This window comes from Mycteria americana, chromosome 6 (genome assembly GCF_035582795.1).
Source record: "Mycteria americana isolate JAX WOST 10 ecotype Jacksonville Zoo and Gardens chromosome 6, USCA_MyAme_1.0, whole genome shotgun sequence".
In the NCBI taxonomy this organism is placed as follows: domain Eukaryota; kingdom Metazoa; phylum Chordata; class Aves; order Ciconiiformes; family Ciconiidae; genus Mycteria; species Mycteria americana.
In genome coordinates, this window is record NC_134370.1 from 50,621,857 (window position 1) to 50,640,328 (window position 18,472).

Below are 18,472 nucleotides of genomic sequence, written 5' to 3' on the forward strand. Positions count from 1 at the left end.
CTTTTAAAGCAGATGAATAGTGGCTACTTAACCATGTTCTCAGGTATAATGGCCAGTGTAATGTCAAGACTATTGTGTATATATACTTACACTACTTAGTAAACTTTATTTGCAACCAATTGCAAGATATATGCTGTGTGTTGCTAAATAGCTTAAAATCACTTGCTTTGGCAAACAGTTTAGAGAAATTGAAATACAGTAAAGTGTGATGAAAAGCTGGTACTGATAATGTTAAGGTCAGATCTTGCTGTGTACATAGAGAAGTATTGATTTGTTGCAGTAACTTATGCTGAGAGTAAGTATTGCTTAACACCCAACTAGCACATTAAACTAATCTTTGATAAATACAAACAGATAGAAGAAGTGAGAAAGAACAAACTGGAAAATGATCTGATCTTTGATACATGCAAACAGACAGAAGGAGTCAAAAAGAGTTTGTGCATTATATTGTCTTTAAATTTTACCCAGTTAGTATAGCAAGATAATTATGCACTGAAATATAGGTACCACTATAGTGTGCTTGAGAAGAACTAGCTAGTATTGTGGAACCGTCAACAGTCAGTGTTTGAATCCTCTTTTTAAAAATCTGTGCATTTTAATTTTATTTAATGATCAAAAATACTCTTCAGAGTATGGAAAGAAGAATTGAAGAAACAGTTTATTTTCTGTCTATATACTAAGTGGGTGTCGTTCCCTTGGTAAGTTGAGTCTTTCTTTTAAAGCAAGAACTAACTCTTTTAAAGCAATCAACTCTTTTAGCCATACCAGTTTTCCTACATAATTTCTCTACATTAGGATGAAACCAAAGCATTTCTTATATGCAAGAGAAAAGTGGAGGGGGCAGAGTGGAAAGCCAGGCCCAAAGGCATGAACAGGAATATCTCTGTGAACCTCAGGAACTCTACCTCTGGCCTACTTTGTAACCACAAGGAAGTCTTACTGAGTTGGTGCTTTCCATTTAGCCCTTCTGCTTTTTATTGTTGTTATTTTGATTCTAAAGATAGAGGTTAGCTGATATGTGTGTCATCTAGGATACAGTGGGACCAAACAGCCAGGAATATAAAAGCAGGTAAAAAATGAAGAAATGAGATGTCAGTCTTTTCACTGTAGTAATACTGTTAAGTATACAGAATCACAAGATGAAAAGATATGGAGCCCAATGCACCCCTGGTGTCAATTCACTTCTATATAATGCCATGAAAGATAATTTGACCATTTATATTTAATCTGATTTGCATAGACAGGCAGCTTGAATTAGGTGGCTGTGAAAGGAGTGCTATTTCATGCAAATCACTTGACTATGTATTGGTCTGGTCTGAGTGAGAACAGCTGCTAGCTCTGGTATTTCAGTAGCACCAGATCATGGATATGAAATGTACTTAATTATATGCATAACCACTAAAGCCAATGATGAAGCTCATTCAGAGTTGAGAATGTGTAAGAACTTTTGGAACTGTGAAAGGTCTTCATCTCAAGGGGCCCTCATGGATTGCTGTTTTCTGATTCAGAAAAAGTGTGTTAAAAGAGCACTTTTAATAAATAGAAATACTGTATTTTGCAGGTTTGGGGTTTTTTCTTCTTTACATTCTGACTTGCTTGTGGAGAATCTTTTTGAACATAGCAAGAATCCAGTGCTACTGTTCCTTGGGGGAAAAGAAAAAAAAAAACCCACAAGACTAGTGGCTAGAAAAACAGAGGTCAGTTTGGCCATGTAACAGTCAATTCAACTGTCTGATACTTGAATAGATGCTAGCTGCACTTTTGATCTGATGGTAGGTTGCTCAGAGTTTGTATTGTCCTCATTATTGTAGCTTCTTCCTTCTTATTTTGAAACTCTGCTGCAATATATTCTATTGGTAGAATCCATTTCTTTCACTGTTAAAATTCTGATGTTTGCTTATCACTAATAAGCCTTGTTGAATGCATTCTCATCCCAAACCATTTATTTTGTATATATGGCAATACCTTGTGGTTTTGTAGCTGAAGGCAGTGCTGGTTTGCAGTTAATCAAATCTGCATTTCTAAATGTTAACAATCTAAATAAATTGCCTCTTAGAACAGTCTAACGGTTCAGCACTTCGTAGCATGTTTTTACTACATATCCAACACACTTCATAGGATATTTTTACTATGTATACAATACATTTACTTTCAGTATTATTGTTACATGTTTGTTCTTTGTTGTAATATGCCAAGGTAAAGTGAACTCCTATTATCCAATGCTGTTATCAGGTCAGGATCATGAGAAGCTGTAGGAAAAAGCACAAGATAATTCTCCAGGTGTTTTTATTAAACATGCTAACTTACTGAGGAAATAATGACCATTAGCAGAGCTGTAGGTAAAGAAGGTAGGAATTGTATTAAATATTTATAAACCCTCTCCCGTTCCTGTGTGCACAAATGGAAAGTGAAGAGTCTAAAGAAACTTACTCCTAACAGGTCTTTCCTCCCTGTTCCCATCCTTTCTCACTCAGCCTTCTTCCTACTGTTGTTGTAAGAGCTTATCCTTCTGCAGATGTTAGGTAACATAATTTTGTTCGAGTTTATTCATTTTGTCTGTGTGCATCTCTTACATGCTCTTTTATTTCTTTTATTTTATTTTTCCCGGAAATACGGAAATAGGGTTGTATTACTTTAAAATACGCAGTGAGCCCTCTAGTGGTACTTTCTACCTTTGCTTTAGGCTGTGATAACTTTTTTCTTTCCAGCTGTGCTTGCTTCAGCCGAAGGAGTCAGATTAAAGTCTGTTTAAACGACTTTAATCTTCCTGATTTTTTTGTTTGTTTATTTAATATGAGAAGGTATACTTGCATTCACTGGCATACCTGGGAGTTTGGCACCTCTGATAGGGAACTGACATCCTTGATAGCCAGGGCTGGTTACAGCCACGGTGTAGACATAAGCGTTTACTGTGGAGCCCCCGCGGCACCCCGTGATGTTGTGGGGACGCTCTGGACACTTCGAGCCTCCATCCAGCTGTATTTAACATTGGCAGTATGGTACAGGTCAGATCCGAGCACTGACTAGGGGGTACTTTCATCTGTGGGGAGACTAGCTGCAGAAACGTTTACTCTACTAATCCATTTTTCTAGTTGCTAGATTTGCTGTGTGTGTGTGTAATACGACTGCGCTACCGAGCGCCATCGGGTGACGCAAAGCTGCTCTGAAACATGAAGGTGCCGAGCAGGAGCGCCCCGAAGTCGCGGAGTGAACAGGCGAGTGAGGCACCGGGGCAGTACAGAGCTGATTTCTTCTAGTACTGCCTGCTCGGTTTTTACGTTACAAAAGCTCTGCATGCCTCTTAGAAAAGCATCTGAAAAAGGGGGAGAATGGCATCACTGTTTTTGGGCGACACCTGCCTGTGATTTTAACGCTTTCCTTCCCGGCACACTCAAGTCAAGCCTTTGCAAAGATTTCCCAATACTGCGTCCTTCCTCATTGGACAGGTACAGTCAAAAACAGTTCAATGCAGGCTTTGGGATTTTTTCAGCACATTCACAGAGTATACGTGCTCTAAATGCCTACAATACAGAGGAATCCAGCTACTTCTAATGGGATGCATTTGCATAGAGGAAGAATTCCTCATTTAAGATGGGTAATAAGCAAACGATATTTACTGATGAACAGCTAGATGCCTACCAGGTAAGATACCGTAGTTTGCTTTAGGGGAAGGAAAGGAGTAATCTTAATATGTTTCGGGGGGGGTGGGGGGTGGGGTGGTTGTGGTGGTGTTTGTTTTGAGGAGTGTTTTTTTCCAAATGTAAATGAAAACTTAATTTGTAGCCTGCATGCATATATTCTACTGTTCCTTCCCAGCAATTGTAATAGTATTGTAAGGATGGGTTGTTGAGTATACTCAGTTTAATTCCCTTCTCTGTATACAAGGAAGGAGTCAAATGCTCAATGTCTGGACTAGGAAGCAGTATAAAGACGGTGACTAGCTTGACAATGGGAGTTTTTAGTAGCATCTTTCTATTGAGTGTTTTGTAAAGAAGAAAGTGTAGCAATAACATCTTTTTCTCTCCCTGATACCTTTGCTGTCAATAGAGAGGAAAGGAAAAAAAGGTCTTATCTAATTTCACTTCTCCTAAGGATAAGTCATAGAAATATGCTTAGTGTAATTCCAGAATAGGTATCCTTATGCTTGCATCCACTCCTGGATGGCAGTTTCTTACCTTGACAGAAGAAGTATGCATTTTATGTCCAGGGATAGCTTATTGGTGGTACTTTATTTACTTTGCATTGCATCAACTGAATTTTTAATAGGGTAAAAAAAAAATAATTCCCAGTTTTCAGTCATGTTTCATCACACTGCAGATCTTACTGAAATGGATTGCAGGAAGATATCTGCACAGTGGGCATCTTGAACAAGTTTCTGAAAATACAGTGAGGCAATATGTCAAATAGAAGTGCGCTGAAGAAGGAGACAGTGGACTACTTATTATGAGATGCAGACAGGGCTGGCTGCATTGTTCTGTTCTCTTACGTGAGGTGATAAACATAGCCAAAATTAACAGCGCAGGAAGTTAACATTTAGTTTATCTTGTGATAACCAAGGGACAGATCCAGTGCACACAAAAGTAAATAACTTTCTTTTTACTTTCAGGATCTTTGACTTAAGCCCTTGAAGTAGAAACTATGATTTTAAATGCTAATTTTCTTTGGAGTTATTGCTAACATGGACTTCTCACAGGTGTAGATATTTAGCCACAGAGAGTCAGGCTAGGGATATATGCAAAAATGCTTGAAAATAAGGCATAAATTAAATGCATTTATTAAATTCCTAGCCTTTTTCTTGTCATTGTAGGAAGTGTGAAAATGGAGCTTCTTTAGTTTCCACTTTGTCACACATCTCACCCTCACCAGCAGTCTGTTACTGTAATATATTAGTCTAAATTACTGGTTTTAGACTTAGTAGTCTAAGATCCAAAAAGGCTTTTTTTACATCCCTGCTGAACAAGCAAGAAGGAAAGCAAAGATCTGTAAAACAACAGTGTCTGTCTTCCTATTACCAATAAAAGTGAACACAGAACAGAGACAACTGCAGTGAAACAAAACAAAATCCAAATGTAATTAATGTTATCTTCTTGACATAAACTGGCAAATGCAAGAGCTGAAATGTCATCCCTAATTCACTACTCTTCATGTAGAAATTGCCTTTCTCTAATGGCTTTTGCAGCCCCTGCCTTGCATAATGCTGGGTAATTGATCTCAAAGCCTGGCAGTAGTTAGGCTCAGTGGATTGAGTCAGCCTATGGGATTTCTCTGTTACAGGCGGACTTGTAGTTCATTAGTATAGTGCTAGATAATTTTTGACTAGTAATAGCACTTGTTATATATGGTAAGTACAATAAAATAACAAGTTTCAGGACAATAACTAACCTCCAGAATTTGTCAGGAAGGAATATTAGCCTCATGCTGTGAACAATCAGATAAAGTCCTTATTTTGATGGTGATTTGCCTCTGATCCATTAGTTATTGCATACACCCTTGAATCTTTTAAATGTAGAAATCCTGGGGTTAGTGCTGTAGCCATCCACACAGAGCTCTTGCCTCTCCACTGCATTCTGGGGGAGTATGCAGTTGCTGTAATACAAATGGAGCTGTTTGACTTGGAGTTTGCTGTCTTATCTGCCTTTTTCTCATTTGTGGAATTCCTTCAGAACGGAAAAGGGGAGAATGCAGTAATGGTTCCATAATTTATAAAATGCATTTTCTTATAAAATGCATCTTCAATTTTCATTTCTTGAAACAGCAATTGGGTTGCCAGGTCCTCTGAACACTGACCAAAGTAAAACACTGTGTACCAGGGTCTGCTTTGCAACAGTCTATTGTGCACATCTGTACCCCAATGTACAGCCAGGTATCTACATATAAATTGCTATTAAAATGGATCATTGATCAGTCCTTTTTTTTTCTTTGTTTTCCCCAAATGAGAATTAGGCAACTTGTGAATTTATATGTCTATGAATTGGTACTGTACTCCTTACAATAATCCCCAGGGTTACAGAGTTCATAGTATCAGTATGGCAGAAGCAAAAGTCAACTTAATAGTTTTTGTAAAATAGATTTTTTTTTTTTTAATTCCTCACAGTTCCTATTAGAAGGATGTTCAAAACCTCAATCCCCTCATGGTTAGACTTATAATTTCTTTATTTGAATATATTTCTGGCCATTGTATTATCTGGTTGTAACTTCCACCATTTTTGTCCTTAACACAAATTGCTCTGAGCTTATAGCACCTGAATGCTACTTTAGTAGTGAAATCTTTTTTTTTTTTTTTTAACGCATTATGTTTTAAGCACTTGTTCCATAGGATGGATGAGGTGGAAAAGTGAGAAGTTAATGTGCTTAAAGTATGGTAAAACCATATGTAAGTGGTTTTAGTTTTCAGGAGTAAAGATTAAGCTGCAGAAAAATCACCTGCTCTTGAAGAGCTAGCATACATAAATCTCAGATCATTAATATGATATTAATGAAATAAAATAACCTGATTTGATTTGTCTAAAACTTTCTGAAATGCCCACATATAAACTTTTTTGCTTATAAACTATTATATTGATGAATCACTTTTTAGCAGAACCTTTACATTTACATGAAATAATTGTAAATCTAGTCACCCATAAGATGACCTCAATGATTTTAAGATGAGTGTTTTAAATGCTCTTCATTAAGACTGGTGATGGGTGGCCAGTTGAAACTGCTTGTAAAGAGATGCATAATAGGACTTGATAGTATTAAACCTCTCATAGCTTTTTTTATTTAGAATAGGTAGAAGCAAATTACCTAAAGAAAGATGGGAAAGCTGCAAATCTCCTAACACCTTGTCATATCACCTGTTATTAAGATAGTGTTCTAGTTGGCAGCTCTTTAAATTTTCATAAGCTTATTGAAATGTTTTGGAAATTTGGCTTTTGCAAACATTGGTTTCCTCACTGAGATTCACCTCATTTAAAAAACTAGCCTTGTAAGAAAATGAATTGTACTGGGGATTTCTGCTTCTTATGCCCTTAGAGTACTTGACTGTTTGGGGGTTTTTTTTGTGGGTTTCTTTTGGTTTGGTGGGTGGTTTTTTTTTTTTTACATAAAATGCAAAATCTAACCAAGGTCTGGTTAGGGAAAAGGTAAGTATTAATCAGCAAGAAAGATTTATTTCATTGCAATCAAAGAACATTTTAAAATTAAGCTTTTAAAAGTTGTCTACAGATTTTGGAGGTCAAGTCTCATAATGAGAAAAGAAAATGAATGGAAATTTTAGGGGGTTTTTTTGAGTGATGCTGTATAAAGAACCTTGGAGCAATAGAAAATAAAGGTATACAATAAAGCAACATCAGAGCCATATATTGGCCTCAGTGCACTGCATTTCTCACTGAGAAACAATTGTATTGAGTAGGAAATGCATAGAAGCTGTGCTTGGGGTATGGACAAACTACTCCACTGTTCAGTCAATCTCATTGCCTTTTCTGGGCTTACTCGATCGAATAAGTGGTCTGAATTTGATATGGATTTGATTCTAATTGTTTTCATAATAGACAGAACCTAGAGAATATAGGGCACAAATATTTTCTATTGGATATTACTGGGTTTTTTGCAAGCCATTTCTTTTTGTATTTGTTCATTAATGGGATTATTTACTCTACATTATTTAATGCAGCCTCAGAACAAACTGATGTTTATCCTGGCTGTCTTCTAGGCAATATTGCAGTAAAAGATAGTAGTATGAAATAGTTACTTGCTTCTTTTACACAATAATTTGTCTAATACAGAACTAACTTTTGTCCTTTTATTAAAATTCTAGTCAAAGTGGGATTCAACTGTATTTCATGAGAATTACGCAAAACCGGATGAAACAATTATGTTATGATCTGTCAAGAAATGCCATTTATAAAGTGAAACTAGGTCATCAACCTATCTTTTGATTTAAAAAGCTATGCTTGACTTAATCAGGATCTTTGATGAAAATGAACCCTTTGCAAGAATACAAAAAGTGTATTCATCACAGGTTCTCCAGGATCTTCTGTAAAAAGTACTTTTCAGTTTGATAGAGTATTGCTGTTAATGTGCAGATTTTAAGTAGCATAATAATGGAACAAGGTTTTTGTGAAATTGTCCTTTAGTCAGGTTCTGGTTTCATGTTACCATTTGGTGCAATATAGATTGAGCAAAATTACATTTGTTGACAGTTTGTTTCTTCCTCAGTCCTTGCTGATGTCTAACTGTTTTTACTTCCATGTTGCAGTATAAATATATAAACTGGTTCTTATAGCTGCAGATTTTTCTTCCAGAAACTCAGTGGATGTTTTCGTTGTTCTGGCTGTAGTTCTAAAATATATATGATTACAAATAAAGATAGGCTGGGTGTTAAAAACTCCACTGACATTCTGATGCAACCAGCATTTTTAAGATAAAAGTCCATATACCAATACTATTATTAATGCACATACTAACTCTGACAGGATTTTTTTTTTAGTGTTTAAGTCTGGATTCGCTAAAGTGCTTGCACAGCTATGCAACTTAGAGACTGGTGCCAGTCTCTTTGACTTCCAACAACTCTTTATATATTTACAGTGATGAAAACACATAAGTATCTTGCTGACTCAGTCTTGCACAACTCTATACCAGTCTTAGTTGTATGGCAACTAGAATAAAAGTATTGTATTTGTAAAATGTTACCAGAATAGACTTAATATATCTTATACGAGAGTTCACTTGCTTCTATCCAGCACCTTTTTGACTACCTCATAGGATGACGCTTTTGTGGTGTTTTGATTAAATGTTCTTACACACGTTGTGTACTTTCGGCACAGTACAAAACATCATTTGTGATTTTAAAAATGAAACCTCTGAAATAATTTGTTTGAAGTATTAACATTTAAAATGTTGCAGCATTCAGTACTTCTCATTTATTAAAAGCTGCTTAGTAAGATAGCTATGTGGATCTATTCTGCCTTGCCTTGAGGATATTGTCAAAATTCCTGTTAGTCATTGGTTTACTTTATCTGTCACTTCCTGGTTTTTGTTTGAGACTGTTTTTCTAATTTGGAGTGCTTTTGTTTTGATAGGACTGTTTTATATTATTTCCTTATTTATAAAACTTTCCAGTGGAGCTGTTGCAGGATCAGAATAAACCTGCCCTTATAAAACTATACATATAAAAGGCAGAATTATATATGTATTGCCTCAGAGGAGAAATATGCATTTAATGGGTTTAAGAAATATTATTTCACAGTAGCTTTGCATAGTTGAGCATTGCTATTCTTTCATTCTGTTGTTCCTTTCTCCAGTTTTTCTTATCTTCTGTAGAGAAGTGTTTTGCTTATCTATGTGAAATTAGTTTTATTTGAAAACTGTGCTTTATGCACAATGATATTTGCTTCTAAAAGTGGTAAGTGATAATCTTTCATTCAGTGGACTCTGCCATTCATAAACTGCATGCTGCACTCTGGTATTGGCAATAGATCCAACAGAACAATTACATGTGGTCTGATTCTGGAGCCATATCTCATGTTAGGCTGTGTATGCACACTTTACATAAAGTTAAGTATCAGCATTCTCAGCACAGTTATCTCTATTTTTGTTCAAATCCCTGTAGAACTAAACATAAAGCAGAATTGGTCTAGGAGTTTGCAGTAATGTACTGGAAAAGGTAGTGTACCACCATGTTTCAGTCTGTTCCTGTTTTGTCCTAAACCTGCATTCACCTGACATAGGAAATAAAAGAATAAAACTCTAACAGCCTGTACATTCTGCTCTTTTATGAAGTAAATTTTAAGAGCAGAGGCCATTAACCCTACTTTACAACCAATGTTGAGTGACTTGCAGAAAGTCACACTACCAGCCAAGAGCGAAGCCACCCATGGAACCTAAATACACCAGCTCTCTGACTCTTTTCTCTGCAAAATATTTTAAGAACCAGTTAAGCCACCTAAGTGCCAAATTTGAGGACCAAGTCCCATTATACAAGCTAATGATCTCATTGAAATCAATGGGAAATTTTCTGTTTGCTTTATTTTACTCACTTTGCTAGACATAAGGAAGTTAAGTGGATAATTGCAGATTTGTTTAAGGGGTACCTTACCTCCCAAAAAACCAGCAGTGATCTGTTGTCAGACTTCTAGTTAACTTGATGACTAAGGGCACAAGGACAGACCGAGTGGGACAGTTGATCTTAGAAAAGGAGCATGTATTTTCTCGGGGGCTGGAGTAGGTGACCTTTCAAGGCAAAGCCTCTATTCTAAATAATCTAAAACGCACAAGGGGCCTCCTGTTAGCAGAAGTTTTTCAGGCCATTGTGTAGCATTAGAAATAAAAGCAACAATTCTCAGGATAAATTGTGGCCAGAAATCTTGAATTTATAAGAATTATGAAAACTCTGGTAACATTATTTGTTGAGTATTTACTTTGTGCTTTTCTAGCAGGACTCCCAGTGGCTTTAGTGTCCAGACAGAATAGACAGGTTGCTTTTTAAGTTCATCATAAACTCAAATACAGTCCACATAATAGCAAATATGTTCCATGATATCTCTGGCTTGAAGGAAGATGAATGTCGTCATATGCATAAATGACAAATGCTTTCCAGGACCCACTTCACCTTTCCTTATGAGGGGGTTAATTTAACATGTTAGTTTAGTATTTATTGTCCATAATTGTGTATTTTCTGAATGAATGAAGTAGCCAGAAGAAAATTGGATGATTCACCTCCGTGTTTGTTTGGCCAAAAGTCTTTAATTAAATTGGAATTAAATTGCTGAAGTTCCAGCAACTATAAAATGTAATTGTGTTATTTAGACCCTTGTTCCATTGTGACTTTAATCCAACTTAGGGCTGTGCTTTCACAAAAAATAAAGGGCAGTCCTGCACCTCTTTCCTGCCATCAACAGATACTTGGTTTGGCTTCATCTCTGGTACCAGCATTACCGACACTATATTCTAAGCCAGTAAAAGGAAATTATTCAAGCCAGAAATTAATCCATTTTTATTAGGTTAGTTTCCAAAGACATTGGTTCTTTCCTTCAGAGTTCTCTGATGCAGTTATACTACTCATTGGTGTGAAGTCTGCATAAAGTAAGAGGCAGAAATAAGAAGCTGAGAGAAGCAAGAGAGACGGCTGGACTTCCCTTTCAGAGATAGCTTGGAGCCATGGCTTTTACATTTGCCATTTGAGACCAGACAGGCTTCTTAATGGTAAAGCACTTTTTAAGTGGTGTGTATGATCTTGCTGTGGATCAAAAGTATTGGCCAGGTCACAATTTGTGGTTCGAAAGTATCATCCAGGTCACAATTAATTTGTGGTGCTCTGACCCTGAGTAGCTTTAAGATCTCTGCAAGTGGTCTGTGAAACCACTGTAAATTTTTTTTGACACCCCTCATCCCTGACACACAATTCCATGTAATTGGCAGGCATAAGTGGAATACTGCAGTCAGTAACAGTAGTCAGGCACGTACTTCCAACTACTTTTGTTACAAAGGTTTTCAATATCAGTGTTTTTTAGATTATATTAGTAAAAATTTTGTTTGATTAAAAAAAAAAAGGCAGACAACAGTGTTTGTTGTCAAAGACATGAGATGACTAAGATTAAAATAAAAAAATTATGTGGACCTTCAGTGAAAAAGGTTTATGAGCTGACTCCTTAATGTATCTTCCAATGGTATTTTTGCATTATTTCTGGAAGGTAAAGGGCAACTTTTGTTTTTCATCTTCATCTCCATTTGCATATCAATTCCCTGTCAGCTTTCTAGTTAAGTAACAGTGTCTGCTGTTTTCTCAAGCCTATATAATTACGGGATGATTGCTGCTGAAAGCATTACTATTATTTGTGAGATTGCACCTGCCTTTCGTTAGTAAATGAAGCATCCTTAAGTGACAGGTTGACTGTAAGTGTTGAATGTGCTGGAATTAATGAAGACTTAACCATCTGGCTCCTATTTCACTTTGTGCAGTTCCAGACAATGTGACATCAGTGTCAGCAGCTCACAAGGTGCTTCCTATTGTGCCTTGTAACACTATTCTGCTACACAATACAGTAAAGGAAGAGCTGCTTCTCCTGCCACTTTATATGGAGGAAAGCAAGCAACCTCAATAATTGATACCATGCAGGACTGATAGCATACCTGGATACTTGAGATAAGCTGTTTGACTGCTTCAGCTAGCTGTGATGATTTGCTTTTCCCCTCCTTGGAAGAAGCAGGCATTTAGCCAGACTGATTCTCAGCATAGGAAAAAAATGCTTTTTCACTAGTCGACTGAAGAGCAGGACTGGGGGAGTCATACTAATTGTATGTACTCTTAAGTATGATTTACCAATTCTGATGTTATCTTGTCACTAGCTGATTTAAAAATGATATATTTTAAATATGTTGACATTAAAGGAGGACAGCTTCTAAGAGCTGAATTCTTAGGCAAATGCATTGCCACATCACATGGGCCTGGGAGAGAGGTGGATAATCGGGAAGAATTTTGTGGGTTTGGTGGTTGTTCCCTATGTATACACCCTCAGCAGCCACTAGCTCTAAGACAAGAAGATGCATATTCTCTGAATTTATGAACCTGAACAATGTTCTAAACTGATCATCCAATATTTCATTGCCACCAGTGTTCCTAGTTTTGGATGCAGGGCAGAATTTGCCCTAAATATATATTAGAAAAGATAGTGGGGATTAGGGGATATTTCTTTTAATGGGATGGGACTGATTATTATGGTTCTTCACAGCACCTGAAAATATAACTTGTAGAAATACATGAAATGCAAACTATTTCACTTCTCATATTATGGTTCTTTTATGAAGTGTGTGAATTCTTCTAGCAAAATGCAGATGTTCATAAAGAGTGAATTAAGCCAGTGTAAATGCAGTCCCACCACAGAGCCATTCAGGATGCAAGTGAATGCTTGTAAGCTCTTCTTTCATGTTCAGCCAGCTCCACTTTGCATTCTAGTAAGTTATTTCAAATTCTGTGATACCACGGGGAAAGCTGAATAGTTTGCCTGCTGTTTGGAGCAGGGGCTGTCCTTTTATCCATGTTCCTAACATGCAGCCTTTGCTGAAGTGACCACAGTGCGAAGTAATTATTAGCAAAAAGAGTTAATAACTAATAAATAAGTACATTAATTTTATTATTAAATCAGTTGTCTGTAATAGAGGAATACTCCAAGTTAGAAGGTAGTTTTCTTCATCTATTTGTTATTTATAGCTTTCTAGAGCCATTTATTGAATGTTTTTGGCCAATACCTTCCTTTTTTATTTAATTTTGTTTCTAGTCCGGTCATTCCACAGTGGAGAAGTATTTCAGCAAGCTGTTTTTTTTCTCCTGAAGTTTCACATTAACAGTTGGTTTTTTTTTACTGATATCCCTGTCCTTAGGATATTTCAGTTATTTTATAGCATATATTGCTTTCTGAGTCAAAAGCAGATGGTACATGAATGGCATCTTTAATGTTTGTCTGCCAGATCTGACTTTCCTTCCAAAAGGTTGAAAAATAATTCTTTGCCATTGTTGTCAGTATTTCTATAGTACAATAACACATTTTGTTTTTTAACAGGATTGCACGTTCTTCACTCGGAAAGAAATCCTTCGGTAAGTAAATTGTATTAAATTTTTCCTTTGTAATTCATATGGAAGAGACTAAATGTTTTTTTCTGACTTGTGAGGAAACCAAATAAAGCCTTTTTTTTCATGAATGAAAGAGTGTAGGATTGGACTCAAGATACACTTATAATATATAAATGTGTCTAAGGAAATGTGTCTAAGATGATTAGCTTAATGTCAGTATCATAGACTTTTCTAGGGATAAGTCGTTGAACAGTTGAGAGCCAGTGACTTTTTATGAAAGGAATTTGCTGTTTTCTGCTCAATTATACCAACGAGGGCACATCCTTCAGTCAGTACAGGTTTTGGTATGGACTTAAGTGTGGGGAAAACTGGTGGAACTTAAACTGCAGGTGGCTGAGAACGTTTGTTTCTGTACAAGCTTTCCCTACAGAAAGTCACGAAGACTGGGATCACTGTGTGCAATAGAAGGGACTTGGTTCTTTTCAGTAGTGATGGGCTGAGCCAAACTGAAGTAATTTCTGCCTATGTATATGCTGACTTCTTGCCCTGGATCCTGCCATGGATTCTTGATATTCTAATTATTCAGATTAAGGATTTGTGAAAGTATGACACAAATCCTGGCCTATCAATACACCTATTGTTTTTCCTGAGGATTTTTGCCCCATTGGGGAGTGAAAATAAATTTGTGGTGTGTATCTAGACCTAGGAGCTCATAATGCTTCAGGATTCTCAAATTTGAATAGCCTCTCAGACATAAGAAGCCTTTGTTTTCATAAGTATTGGGGATTGCTTTGAGATCAAAAGTAGGCATGATCTCTGAGATAAATGTTCTTTGCCTTTGCTCTGTTGCTGTAAACCTCAGTAAGACTGATGTTCAGAGACTCTGTCAAGGCAAAAACTAATGGCATGGCTTTGAGTGGGGTGCTGTATTTTTTGCTGGAAAAATAGAGGGAGTATTTCAGCTAATTTCTTCCATACCTTGTCCTCGTTACTTACGGAGAAATGATGCACTCACTCCTCAGAAGTGCACAACATCTCTGAGACCACTGTGCAGTAAGAACATTGCAATACCACCACCTAAGCCAGAATTTAATTTGGTTCACATCCCTTTTATGTAATTGTTATGGTTTAAAATTTAGTCACATTGTTGGAGTACATTTTCATGATACATGATGGTGTGACTGAATGAGTCAGAATGTGTGCAGTGAGCGGGTGATAGCTGGCCCAAAGATAAGCTAAGCTTAGTGCAGGCTGGCTCCTACAGAGACACTGGTATCCTCAAAGTGAGTCAAGGCTTCACAAAAGTGAATTACTGTAGCATGGATGTAACTTCTTTAGCAAAGCATTCCTCAGCTGCGAACCTCTAGGAATGCTATAATCGTTAGCTATAAAGAGCAACTGTGTTTGTGGTACCCTACAAAAAGTCGTGCAGCTTAAATAAAAATGAATGGTCATTGTATGTTCTGTCAGGGCTGCAATGCTGTTAGTTCTGCTTGAGAACACTGACTTTGGCAATAACAGAATTTGTCATCACGATTTGTTCAGAAAAGCAGCTGTGAGTCCAAAATAACAGAGACTTTGTGGTTTAGACGTTAGAAGTGATTTGGTGATATTCCTGTACTGTCATTAGTTCCAGCAGTTGGATATGGAATAAAAGATGTCCCTGTGTAGCCACCAAATCTCAAATATGTACATTATATAGCCAGAAAAAAAAAATCCCTAATGGTTTAGTGTAATTTTCTGTATAAAATAGACCTTTAGCCACCTCCTAGGTCTTTTAAAAATCAACAAATACTGTTCTTCTGTTTCACAGGGCTACCTTGATACACAACTTCTGAAATAAATTTGTTTGGATTGGATAAACTGAAAAAACTGCTTTATATTTCTAAAATCCCCTTTAAACTTAAAATTGTTAAAAGCTTTATAAACAGTGAATTACTTGTATTTGTACTGTGTTCCTATGAGGGAAATAATTATGAATTAAGGATTTTACATTTTTACAGAAGTTAAGGTTCTCTTTGTAGCTTTGAATACCCGATCTAATTGGAGAATTTGAATCCTTCCAGGGAAAGTGATTGGTAAACTGTGATACTATGTCATCTTTCTCTTAGGAGTAATTCCTTTTTCTCCTTAGGATAATCTCTAAGGAACTATTGGAATTAGCCTGAAAGAATCATTGATTTCCACTGCAAGAAGAAAAGTGACTGATTTGGTACTTGTACACATAAAATACATTTAGAGAAAAATTTGTGGACAAATAGTGTTGTGGTTAGCCCCAGCTGGCAATTAAGTACCACACAGCTGCTTGCTCACCCTCCCCCCTGGTGGGATGGGGGAGAGAATCGAAAGAGCAAACGTAAGAAAACTGGTGGGTTGAGATAAGAACAGTTTAATAATTGGAAAAAAACAAAACAAAATGTAATGAGAAGGAAAACAACAATAGAGTGAGAGAGGAACAAAACCCAGGTAAAAACAAGTGATACAACCCCTCACCACCCGCCGACCGACACCCAGCCTGTCCCCAAGCAGTGATCGCTACCCCCTGGCCAACTCCCCCCAGTGTATATACTGAGCATGATGTCATATGGTATGGAATAGCCCTTTGGCCAGTTTGGATCAACTATCTTGGCTGTGTCCCCTCCCAGTTTCTTGTGTGCCTGGCAGAGCATGGGAAGCTGAAAAGTCCTTGACTAGTGTAAACATTACTTAGCAACAACTAAAACATCAGTGTGTTATCAATCTTATTCTCATACTAAATCCAAAACACAGCACTGTATTAGCTGCTAGGAAGAAAATTAACTCTATCCCAGCCAAAGCCAGGACAATTAGGAAGCCTAAAACATAGGCAGTACAGGCCAAATTTAAAGAATATGATATGAAATGTGACCAATTTTGTAGCAAGACTATAACATTGGTGGGTGGAGAATGGACTCAGAACTCTAAAATTCTGATGAAAGAAAGGAAATAAGGAATCAAACATCTCCACAGAGCTTGTAATTAGGAAACTGCTGAATCTGAATAGGCAAACTTATTTTTTTTAATCTGGAAAACAACATTTCCAAACTGTAAATTTGAACCATCATGTGCAACTGAGAAAATAGAGAAAACACAGAAAGTGTACTTTGAAAAATACATCGCAGATTTCAAGAAAAGATATTCTAAAGTAACGACATTAGAAAATGGCATTGTATGATAGGCGAAGGGGAATTTACAGTATTGCAAAATCTGGCTATGAAATTAAGAATCAGCAAGTTCTGTTCTCTTTTTCTGGGTTGCAGTGGATAAAAAAATACTTGTAGAGAATGAGTTTGCAATGTGCAGCTTTGACAAGCAGATAAAAATTGGCTGAAATGAAGAGATATTTCTTTACAGAATTGTCATAAAACTTTCACATGCATTCTTGACAGTTTTTCTTGACACGTGAGACTGAGATAAAACTTATGTTGAAGTTTGATATCAGGGCACTGAAGACAATGTTTCAGAAAATTCTAAAAATCACAACAATAAATTATCTGGATTTACAAATATTTTTTATAGAACACTGTTCTGGGGTTGATTTTTGGTGTATGCCATATCCAAAACCTGAGACTGTATTGCACACAGGAGCTTTGGTAATGGTAAAAACAGGTCACAATTTATATCAGTAAAAGCGAGCACTCCATTGTCCCGCAGGGCTGTTGGCAGCATAAAGGAATATCTGAGTAGAAGTGGAACTTTATTTCCTCTTTGATTCAGGCACATTGCACAGTACTACAAATTCCACAGTGCTGGACAGAACTGTAATAAGTGTGTAATCAGTGTGTAATTTGAAACTACATTTGCAGACAGATGATTTGTAATCTTCCCTTGCATGGTAAGTGTGACAGAGTAGAGGAGGTCATTGTAATTTGTAGGACTTGATGATAAAGGAAGCAGGATTGAATTGTGGAAAAGATTCTCCTGCTATTTAAGAACAAGCAGATCCTTTTCTATCTAAGGAAGTTTGACATGGGGACTATGGGTGGGATAGGGACTGGGGAATTGGAAGCTCCTGTTTACTTTCTTGCTCTGTCACTAGTCTATGTGAGCAACTGAGCACCTTTGACAAATTGCCACTGTAATTTGTCTGTTACCTACGCTTAATATTTTTGTGCCTTTTAAGTATGAAGATAATATTTCCTTTATCTTGTCTGTTTAGATTGCAAGCTCTGCCTGGTAAGGAAAATTTGAGCTGTTTTTATATGCAGCATGCTAAAAGTGATCTTAGTTGTAGCTTTTACATTTTACGGTAGTGAAAAAGCTGTTCTGAATTTTTTTTTTGAGGTTTATGCTATCTCTGGGAGGTGTTATTGTCACCTGGTAGACCTGGTCATTTAAATAGAACAATTAAAGGACAGTGAAGGGTTGAATGTGGCAAATAGTATTTAAGTTAAAATAACCCTGATAGATTTTTAGTAAGTGCTGTTTCTCTAAAAAGCATAGAAATGTAAATAAAGAATTTTGTCTTGGTTTGGTTTTTCTCTCTTCAGTAACATAAAAGGGCATGAGTGATGCCAATGATAACCCCCCAAATTGTTATAATTTATTGTGAAATAGAAGTGTAGCTTCTTCCAGTAAGAAACATGTAATGGACCTCAGCTTGAGTACTGTGAAAGCCAAATAATACATTTTGTATTTCATAACTGAAGTTATAAGGAAACAATCTATTTCCTGAGAAGAAAAGAAAGCATGCACTTAGACTCAATTACATTACTTACGTTAGGCTAAAGAAAACTTTTCTGCTTATGGGCTGTGTATGGGAGATAAGGGAGCCATTGCCTGCGTGACTTTGCACCTTACCTGTATCAAAAAGAGCAAAACCAAAAATACATATGAGAAACAGTGCAACCTTAGAATATGATTGTGAAAAATAGATATTCTTGGGGTAAGAAATTAGGTTAATGG

At 36.7% G+C, this 18,472-nt stretch overlaps 1 protein-coding gene across 3 annotated transcripts in view; it reads left to right on the forward strand.

Moving 5' to 3' along the window:
• Nucleotides 1-18,472, forward strand: part of CIB2 (calcium and integrin binding family member 2) — a 55,616-nt gene that overhangs the window by 3,983 nt on the left and 33,161 nt on the right. The window contains exons 1-2 of one of the 3 annotated variants that reach the window (XM_075505751.1): nucleotides 2,726-3,642; nucleotides 13,539-13,573. In XM_075505751.1, coding sequence (XP_075361866.1) covers nucleotides 3,592-3,642; nucleotides 13,539-13,573 — 86 coding nt within the window. In that variant the 5' untranslated portion in view covers nucleotides 2,726-3,591. Of the gene's footprint in view, nucleotides 1-2,725; nucleotides 3,643-12,744; nucleotides 12,934-13,538; nucleotides 13,574-18,472 lie in introns of those variants that run through there. The other 2 variants (XM_075505750.1, XM_075505752.1) reach the window with 2 other exon arrangements.